General features: G+C 36.3%; 1 protein-coding gene across 1 annotated transcript; it reads left to right on the top strand.

Annotated features, from left to right (window-relative positions):
* The first annotated feature begins 1283 nt into the window (after positions 1-1283).
* Positions 1284-8556, top strand: LOC148270868 (uncharacterized). The gene is made up of 4 exons (XM_088242114.1): positions 1284-2077; positions 3771-3966; positions 5704-6030; positions 7831-8556. The coding sequence occupies exons 1-4, from the start codon at positions 1383-1385 to the stop codon at positions 8107-8109; spliced, it is 1497 nt and encodes a 498-aa protein (XP_088098240.1). The 5' UTR covers positions 1284-1382; the 3' UTR covers positions 8110-8556.
* The last annotated feature ends 2458 nt before the right edge of the window (positions 8557-11014 follow it).

Here is an 11014-nt window from a genome sequence, read left to right as displayed (position 1 = left end):
GTGAGAAACATAAAAAAAGATAATGCTGTTCTCCCAAACGATATTTTACTTAGTATACGTTTTACAAAATCAAAAGTTTTTATCGGATTTACTTTTTTTAACATACCCAAAATATCTGGTTTTTTGTACTTAGTTTTGAAATTTAATATTATTTGTGATTATTTTATTTTATTTTGGCAAATAAAATATTTTGTAGGTATGAACATAAACAGTTCGTTTGTATGTTAAATAATCTTCTTCAAATATTCAAGTGCCCGTCGATGAACAAAGTAAACGATAAATTTCGTTTGTGTTGGTGGGCACACTTGAATTATTTTTTTGGATACGTACTGTCACTAACAAATTAACGTAAAGTTATGAATTATTTGAATGTGCTGCATGAAAGTTGGGAATTTTTTGGTGTCTTCACATTTTTTCATAAAATATATATAAATGTGTGTATTTAGAAGATTGTCAGAGTAAATAATGCGCATTGCTATTCGCCTTAATATTCAGAGGAATAATCGTTATTTTTGTTTACTCTTAAGAATTTACCTATAATTTTTATTTTATTTTATTCAGAAAACATACAGTCATACATAATAAGTTTTAAAAACAACAACTTTTTAACATAAAAATACCAATTAAGTTTTATAAATTATGCAAAAGATATAAACATTAAATGTGACAAAAAAATAGATAAATAAGAATTTTAGGTGAGAAAAGAATAATTGTTAAACATTTGCGTTTTCTATGGATGTTAAAATAAAAAGAAATTAAAATAAATAAAAATACCGAATGTACACTCCGAGCCATCCATCCACGCACATATAAAACATACACAACATATACATTACATACGGCACATATACATAGCACAAATCACTCAAGATGCACATTCAGAAACTATCCCAAATAATCGACCCAATGAAGAAATTTTCTGTACAAATGCAACGTGCAGTTAAAAATGTCTACATCAATACTGAGTCCATTATAATTTTATTATAATAAATACATCGTTTTGTATACGTTTTTTAAATCATGATTTGTTTTCGCAATATAGGCGTAAAAAGTTTTCTTTTGTTATTTATATAATTAAATAGCATCAAAAGCGTAATTGTGCATATGACAAATACGGAGAGAAAATAAGAGGTTATTTACTACTAATTAAATTATTATCACAACAAATTAGTTAGCCGACTCAATAAAAAAAATATACAAACACCAGTCGGTATTGCCAACATCCTATAAATAACAACTATAGAGATTCCATAAAAAGGAAAATAATATTTTATATTTTATCTATAATCTAAATGTCATGATGACAGATGTGAACCGAGTTTCTGTGATTCAACGATGCATCGTTTATCATAAATATTTTGATTTCGATTTTACATTAAAAAATGTTTTCTAATTTGACGTCACCGTCCGTTCCATTAGACCCTTCAGAATTCGAGTTTTTGTGTAGGGTTTGCCTAAAAAGAGGACACCTGCAGTCGATATTTTACTACAATGAGTCGTCACTGACGGAGCCGAGGGATATATCAGACACTATGAGGTTATGCTCAGGTTTGTCGATAGAAATTTCAGATCAACTTCCTAATAAAATTTGCGAAGAATGCTACACGCTCCTAGCGACAGCGCTTCACTTCCGGACGCTTTGCGAAAACAGCGAAAAAATCATTCGCACTGCATTCAAAAATTACAATCAAGAAGCTTTGAAATTCGAACAGCAGGAAGCCATTATTGATAATGTGTCTTCAAATACGGGGCAAGATGTTAAAGTCGAATTATCCGACGAGTCGGCGTCGGATTCAAGTGACAACGTCGAAGAAGTATCGAGAGTTAACGACGATGAAGATTGCAGCGACGGGTTCTACTGGGAGTCTTCAGATTTTTATTATTGTTTGGTTTGTGGAGCCGAGTTTACAGATAAAGATTCAGTGAAAAGACATACTCAAACTGAACACTTAAAGGTAAAGAAAAATGGGTTTAAGTGCTACGGGTGCAATAAAGTATTTAAAAGTCGCTGGGACCGGGAGCTGCACGAAGATATGGATTGTCCACTGATGCCTCCTGGAACTAAATATGTCTGCAGGTAAATTTCGTTCAGTTTCTTCCTTTTTTTCAGACAATTGAGATTATTGATTTATATTTCTGAAAGCTCTATGACAGTGTTTCCCAGCCTTCTTTATGCCATGCCCCACTGTAGTCTCTTCAAAAGCCAGATGCCCTACCGGCATCTTTTTCAAGTAAACATCAGGTAAATTTTCAACTCTTATGGTAATATGTTTGTAAACATATGAACCCCTAATGAAATTAAATAAAACCTATTCTAATACATATGTTATAACTGAAATGATTACAAAACACAAATTGAAAATGTAATTAAGTAGAATAAAATAAGAATGAAAACAATAATAAAACACGAGTGACAATTGAAATTGAGTACAAACACACACATATCTTGACGCCTAATTCTGTTACGCTTGCTACAAAGAAATTAGATGTCCAGATCTAACTTAATTAATTTCAGTCTTAGGTCCCCTCTATACCTCTATTAGTTATATCCAATCGATTTAGTTTTTTAATGAGTAAATCGCTTATAGCGCTAAAACCACATTCCACCAAAAAAGATGAGGGAACGGGTAATAATAATTTTCTGGCATTCAAAGTAATATTAGGATATTTTGTGTTAGTTTCTTCGCAAATCCATGCCATTATTCCTACATCCTGCACAGTTTATGTGTTCTCAGATAATTATTGAAATCGCAACGGGTATCATTTTATTTTAAATACAATTTGGCGTATATTTCATATGACTGGTGAGTATTCCCCTTTATATTTGGATGCCGATGCCTCTCATCTCCGAAGCGTGGTGCCCCACCTCTGAGGCGTTATGCCCCACCGTGGGAAACACTGCTCTATGAGGTCAAGATCCCTGTGTTACGAGCAGCGAGGTTTCTGACAACGATCCGGATATTTGGTAATCCGGATGACTGGAGTTCGGTTAAACAGAGTTCCACTGTACCACATTTCATTTACAAAAAAGCTTAAAATACCCTAACAACAACAAACCATCATGCAGTTTCCCCATAGGGCCATATCACTCTGTCTTTGCATACAGAGCTCAACATTCATACATCTTCTCATGCACGCACGCCGATTATTCCTATTCTTGACATGTCCATCATCAAGTACTTGATGTACTTAATTGTGCCATGTCTTTCTTGGTCTTTGTCGTTTTCTGCATCCATCAACATTTGCATCGTAGATCCTTCTAGCCGTTCTTTCGCTGTCCATTCGCTCTACATGTCCAAACCAACGCAGCACCCCTTTCTTGATTCTGTCGATAATGCGAGTCTCAGCCTTATATAGTTCACGGATCTTGAACACATTTGTGCACCTATCATACGTTGTTTTACCACACATTCGCGTTAAAATACCTCAAAATACAAAAATCCCTTCTATGGCTTGTGCTTGTGCTTCTAAGTCCTAAAAAATAAGTTCTATAGAAAATGAGGAATACCGAAGAAGACATAGCACGATCAAGACTATCAAATACTTGAAGATGGACATGTCAAACGTAGGAATAATCGGTCGTGTGTGCATGAGAAGATGTATTAATGTAGAGGAGGCGAGGTCTGTATGCAAAGACAGAGTGATTTGGCATTCTATCCTCTCTGCCTAGCCCTATGTGGAAGCGGCGTGATGGTTTGTTTGTACAACATTAATAACCTCCCCACAGAAAATAACTCTTAAAGTAGCATAACTTAATTTGCATTTTTCAGAGTATGTTCCGTGGAAACCACCGACCGAAGTGACTTCGATATCCACCTGGCAGCTCACCGAGGAATGTCAGACTCGCGGCCCTCCAAGTCGCGCAAGAAGCCACGCGAAACCTCACGAATGAGGGAACCAAAGTCACAACCCGCGCCGCCCAATGTGGTTCATGATATCGACGCCCTCCCTGAGTACGTATGTGAGGTATGTGACCGTAGGTTTACGCACTTTATAATTCTAAGATCCATCGAACGCAGTTATGCAGAAAGCAGCAGTCCACAATTAAAAAAATGAGATATTGGTGTTATCGGGTGCAGAAAGGTCAATTTTATGTCCTGCTAAAAACAGCCAGGACATTTTCATACAATAGACTGTAATAATCACCCTCTGAAAATAGTGTCCATCACAAAAATGGCATTTCTCAATTTGCAGAAAACACCCACAACACTAGAGATATCTTATGGTACTTCGAAAATCTTTAGCATGTAGCACTAGAGTCCAAAAATCCATCTGTGACATCAATTTCCACCAAGCAGACATTGAAAGGGGCTTAATTGAACTAAAGGCTGAATCTCCGATGAGCCCCGATTCTATCCCTGCAATATTACTAAAGAAGTGTACAACTGCCCGAAGTTTCCCTATATCATTACTCATGCAACATTAGTTTGAGACCGGAGAATTACCATCAGAATAGAAGAAAGCAACTGTTGCGCCCATATTCAAGTACGGCCTTATCTCACAAGCAGCGGGACTTATTCATCATTTCAAACAAACACCACGAAGCGTGCACAGCAATCAGCTAACTCATAATGGCGTCAACTCTTCGATTAATATTATTATTTTTATTATTATTATTTATAATACACTAGCAGCTATTAAGCTGATGCGTGTATATCAAGTGTACAAGTACATGGTTATTAAACATTATACATTGCTGTGTGCATCTAGTTAACATTCACTGAACTAGCACCAATCACTTTCTCAGGAAGGCCATTCCATTTCTCCACAACTCAGTTTGTCAGGAAGTTCTTCCTGGGGTTGGATGAGGAGGTAGTGTTTAGTTTCAATGAATGACCTCTGAGATGGCTGTTTTCATTCATAGTGATTATTGATTTCAACTTGGGCACATTATATTGCTCAGTTAAGATTTTGAATGTTTCAATCGAGTCACCACGCTGCCTCCGCTCTTCCAGTAAACTTAACCCAAGCTCTCTTAATTAGTCAGGGTAAGTACCTTGCATGTGCGAAACTACGTTTACAATGCCGCAACGGCCAGAAATACAAACAGAATTGACTTTCTGGATGTATCTCGTATTTGATTCACCCTCGTAGTAACATCAGAAACAGCTAGATTGGTATACTTCAGTTACACCCACAGCGTTATGTCTTACTTATGGTATACTGCTGTGGGAAAGTGCTGCAGATGTTGATTCTGTTTTGTGCTGCAGAAGAGAGCTGTTTGAGCAATTTACAATATGAGTCTCCGAGAATCGCTTAGAGATAGGTTTAAAAAAATCAATATACTGAATGTCACATGTCAATATATCTATGAAAATTTAATGTACGTTCATAAAAATATTGTTGATTTTAGAAGAAACTGAGATTTCCATAGGTTTAACACTAAAAATATAGATATGCTAGTTGTGCCCACCGCTATAATAATTCTTCTATCTCAAACTGCATTCAATTCTACAACAAGGTACCTCTTGAAATTCAGGCTTTGCCAACAATTTTTTTTTAATATTTTGTCAAGCACAGCCTGTTTGGTAAGAGCTACTATAGAGTCTATGGATATTTCCAGGACAAGACAACTTGGCATTAGATTGGCGATTATTGATTTTAATTTTATAGTTATAATTTATTTATTGACGATTATAAGAGATTCGATGAATCCTGTAAAAAAAATAAAAATAATAATAATAACCCCCCTTTCTCGTCCAGCTGTGCGGGCGCATCCTGCGCATGCGCGCGGCGCTGCGGCGCCACCTGCTCGCGCACGGCGCACGCGAGCTGCTCGCCTGCGACCTGTGCCCGTACCGCGGGCGCGGGCCGGCCGCGCTGCGCTCGCACCGCCGGCGCCACATGCGGCGGCGCGCGCACGAGTGCGCCACCTGCGGCCATCGCACGGATACGCCCAGCGAGATGCTCATCCACCAACGCGTGCACACAGGGGAGAAGCCCTTCGCGTGCGTGCACTGCCCCTACCGGGCCATCAACATCGGCAACCTGAAGAAACACGAGGAGACGCATCTGCCCAGGATGCATCAGGTTCGTTGATTCAATCGGCAGGTTGGTCCTGTTTATCGGAATATGAAACAATCTATCTGACACTGTCTTAGGAATCAGAAATATACAAACCAATGCTTATCTTAATCTCAGGATTATCGACCGTACCGCGCAACAATCGATAAAAATTATTTATTCATTAACGGACATTGTCCATTTATTAAATTTATTGGGTTTTAATATTACAATAAATAATAGTTCACACATTTTTTAAAAAAAGAAAAGAAGCATTGACAAACAAGATCTGGACTATTTATTTAGTGCTCGTTTAAATTGCTGTAAACTCTAACCAAAAAGTCCAAATCTTGTCTTGAGTTAACAATACGACAAAGACAGGTCATTGGAGAATTAAGGCCATTTCATTTTTTTTGCACCACAACAGGCCAGATGCCCAATTACAGTGGTGAATTACATTACAGAACAACCCGGCTTGAGAAAAATCACATTTTTAATTTTTGTGTTCTCACCGGGAATCGAACCCGGAACCTTCCGTGCGCGAGTCAAGCGTCTTGACCACTACACCACGGAGGCCGCCATAGTTTGTTCTATGCTGATCGATGAACAGTACTTCATTGTTTCTCAACCTATGAGTCGGAATATGGAATTTTACTTGTCCCAGTAATGATGGCACATAAATTATACCATTTAGTATGCCGAACATATATATGGAATCAATATTAGTTCTATGTTTTTGTACATTTTTTACTCTACAGGGTGTTCTTTAAACCCTGTCACATCCGAAACCACGATGATCAGTATGAGCAAGAAGACATATTGGCACATTGAAATATTTTTTAGAATGAATAAAATTTTAAAAAATAAAACAAAAAAAAGCAAATGGTTGCTTACTTCTGCAGGGGTGAAACGAGGAGGGGGAAGGGGTTGTCTGACACTGCGCCACGCTCCCCTCAGTTCTCCCCTGCAGAAGTAAGCAACCATTTGTTTTTTTTAATATTTTATTTAATTTTTTTTCTTTGTTCTAAATATTTTTTAAAATATGCTATTATGTCTTCTTGCCTATACTGATCATCGTAGTTTCGGATGTGACAGGGTTTAAAGAACACCCTGTATATCAGCATAAGAATAATCACCTCTCTCTAGTCCAAGCATCCACGCTACTTTTCGAAGCCAGCGATGTTGGACTGATTCAATGTGATTTTTGAGATTGACATAGAATGGAGACCAGACCACTATTCTAGGAGGCATATTCTAGAAGAGGGCGAACAGTTGAGCAATAAATAGTTTTGATTGTACGGACATTAGTAAAATCAGAGGATATTCTGTTAATGAAGCCAAGATGATTTTGGTAACTGTTGGGGTTGTACCTCCTATACCAGTTGGAGTAAACAGGAGTTGAAGAAATGACGTTGAGGTTGAATGAGTAACTTTGGTGATTTTTTAAATGTAGTTTTTATGTTTAATATACTATTTTTATGTATTGTGTATGTTTTATAACCGAGAAACTTATATTTAAGTTAGTAGTAATTATTATTATACAACTATGTAGTGTGATCATACGTTTTCGTGTAAAGGATCTTTACCGACAAGCCATATTAATTGGCTTTGTGAGTCCTGTAAAATAAAAAAATTATTTTAAAAATGTTTTTAAAAGAATAATAAAAATGTAATATACGTAAATAATAAATAAATATAAAAAATTCAAAAAGCCCGGGTGTTTTGTGCTTCACAACTGTTATTGGGCCTCCTGGCCTTGGGGTGCAGAAAAAAAAACAGAATTACAGAATCAGGAATTGCTTTATTGTAAATCACTTTTTTTTTCAGTGTCTAGAGTGTTCCAAGACGTATCTCTGCAAGACGCGGTTGGCCGATCACGTCGCAAGCGTCCACGAGGGTCGCATGCCCTACCCGTGCTCCGTGTGTCCCACGGGCTTCACGACGCGCAGGGCCATGCGGCGACACGCCAAGAGATTCCACCTCGTCACCACCGGACAGGAGGTTACTGCAACAGGCGCACCGAACCCCCCCGCGCCAGACCTGCCAGCCTTGGGGATGCCGGACCTGGCGGCTAGCCTGGGATATGAACACCACATTTCGTTATAACCTAAAATTAAAATATTTTTTAAATTGTGAGATGAATATAGCGTTTGTGATTCTGATGTATTATTAGGCAGAGGATTGAGAAAGTTGACAGATCTAAATACTTGGGATTTCACAAAACTGAGGGTGGAAGCATGCACAAAGAGCTCGCAACACGCCTAGGAACTGCTGGAGCAGTCAAAACGAAATCCTGATTATTTAACTCTTCTAAAATGCCAGTACTCCTATCTGGGTATTAATTCTGCCACCTTGATAAAATTAAAAACACCAAACATCTGGATTTGAGTGTAAGAGAAGGAATATAAAGTATAAGGTGGTTAGATTTCATTACTAAGATAAAAAAGACAAACTTTTTAATAATCCCATTCATAAAAAATGTTATAAATAAGTTCAAATGAACGTACTTTTGCAGAAAGCAGCCAGCCATAGAAAATAAAAACTGAGATAATAGCACTTTTTTTTTATTAATATCCCTACAGAGATGAGGTAGAATTTTTTCAAATTCAGGATTATGGATATTCGAGCGTTTACAGGGCTTATGACTTGTCATTGGCTAGGTCTTAAATACATAAAATAAAGTAATATGCTAATTAAAAATACTTGACTTCAATATCAATACATAGATGGCGCTCCAACACGCTAGTGAATGGTTTCTCATTTAATAACATATATACAAAAATCCAAAAAAAATGTTACCTGTGTCGATATTCGCTAATAAGCGGAATGGGGAATGTTGTAAAACGTAAAGTGGCCACTTAACCCAGCCAATGACAGGTCATAAGCCCTGTAAACGCTCGAATATCCATAATCCTGAATTTGAAAAAATTCTACCTCATCTCTGTAGGGATATTAATAAAAAATATATGCCTACTCCCCCTCGGGAGAAATCCAGATTTGTGTATGTACAAAATACACATACCAAAAAATAATGTTGTGTAATAGCACTTTAATGAAAAGTGTGAATAATGAAATCTACGCAAGAGTATGACATGTTTTTGACTTTGGACAAATGATAAACAATAAATAAATTAGTTTTTTTTATACTACATACAAGAATATAATTATGTATTTGACCAGTTTTATTGACTTTTAAAGTACCGTAAGATTTTTGTAGTTTTGTGGGTGTTTTCTGCAAATTGAGAAATGCTATTTTTGTGATCAACACTATTTTCAGAAGGTGGTTATTACAGTTTTTTTGTATGAAAGCGGTCTTGCTGTTTTTAGCAGAACATAGAATTGACCTCACTGCACCCGATAATACCAATATCTCATTTTTTCTAAATTGTGAACTGGCTGCTTTCTGCATAACTGCGTTCAAATCTAATTGCAACCTTTTAAAAATGTATGTGTCGACAAAAGTCTAGTGTTATTACATTGTGAATTTTATTTCTTAGATTGGTAAGAATACTGAAGAAAATGATAGCTTTAATTATTTAATTTTTTTAAATAAAATTTGTATGTGAAGCACTGACTTTGTGATTATTCATTATTATTTACTTGTCAAGTATTTCATTCTTATAAAAATATGCATTATTTGGTTTTAAAACCATATTATATTATCATCTGTGTCTAGTGTAAGAGATTTAAGTATTATACTCGACACTAAACTTCATATAGAACATCTTACCAATGAATCCTTAAAACTCCTTGGATTTATTGACAGAAGCACAATTGACTTCAAAAATATCAATACCCTTAAAACTGTCTTCTGTTCCCTAGTTCGCCCGCACCTAGAGTATTCCTCTGTTATCTGGTATCCGTATTATGATGTTCACATCAAAAATGTTGAATCAGTTCCAACATCGACTTTTAAGAAAGTTAGGCTGGAGGTTGGGCTTATCCAGAGACCAATATACGTATAATGAGTTAGAAACTACCTTAAATATGTCTTATCTTTAAGACCGTCGAAATAAATCCGACCTTCTAGTCCTATTTAAAATTCTCAACTCACTCTTTGATGCGCCTGAACTACTGAGCTCAATAAAATTAAATATCCCAACTAGAAATCTCAGACAAAGCTTACTCTTTCATACCGATAACCATAGAACTAACTATGGCTTTTATTGCCCTGTGCCCAGAATTCTTAGGTCTGCCAACAAACATACCAGTCTTGATTTCTTTGATAACAAGTTGTCTTCTTTCAAACGATCACTGAATCAAATTCAATTATAAACACCTATTATCTCCCGCTTCCACTCCCACCGAGTCTACTCTATACCATTGTGTCTTTCTACTTTCCTTTATAATAATTTTATATATATAAATATGTCCTTTAAAATGCCCATTGGGCGTATATATTTACATAAATAAATAAATAATGTATTCCTCAGTGGGAAATCCTGTGTTGAGGATTTTTTTTTCGTATCTAGATAAAGGAGAGCATAGTAGCTCAGAAACCAGTCCGTAATGAAATAAATAATAAGTGGTTAAAAACAAATATGTTGAGAAATTGGTATCAGTGGTTACCATTTTTATGACAGACTTTCTAAGGCACAGTCTGGGCTGATAATTTGTACACCAGTCCACTATTGTTCCAAGTTTTGCATAGCGGTGCAAGGTTGACCCTTGAACTCTATTTCACACTCACTGTTTAAGCTAGCTCTAATTAAATTCTTGCAAAAGGATACAAAAGAAAATAGCTTTAAAAAAAATAAGAGAAAATTTATTTAGCAACGGATTTTTTAAAACAAAAAAAACCTTTTACACTATCAAAATTTTTTCTCTGTGGTATTTTTTAAAACACAATCCTGGGTGCAGACTAGGTTTCCTTGAATATGTTTTGCTAAACCAAAGTTTTTCTTTTCTCCTTCCCCGTTTTTTCGGTCACCACTAGGCATGGGTAACTAGATTATTTTTTGAGCTGCAGATCAGCTCGCAGCTCAAATACTTGAGCTGGAATTTTGGACCG

This window comes from Micrasema longulum, unplaced genomic scaffold (assembly GCF_059751315.1).
Source record: "Micrasema longulum isolate JH-2025_06_02 unplaced genomic scaffold, ASM5975131v1 h1tg003324l, whole genome shotgun sequence".
NCBI lineage: Eukaryota > Metazoa > Arthropoda > Insecta > Trichoptera > Brachycentridae > Micrasema > Micrasema longulum.
Note: the sequence above shows the minus strand (reverse complement) of the source record. Positions and strands in the feature narration are given on the sequence as shown.

Coding starts and splice junctions, on each gene's coding strand:
- LOC148270868 (XM_088242114.1), top strand. CDS start 1,383: ATGTTTTCTAATTTGACGTCACCGTCCGTTCCATTAGACCCTTCAGAA. Junction 2,078..3,770: donor GGAACTAAATATGTCTGCAG/GTAAATTTCGTT, acceptor TGCATTTTTCAG/AGTATGTTCCGTGGAAACCA. Junction 3,967..5,703: donor TCCCTGAGTACGTATGTGAG/GTATGTGACCGT, acceptor TTTCTCGTCCAG/CTGTGCGGGCGCATCCTGCG.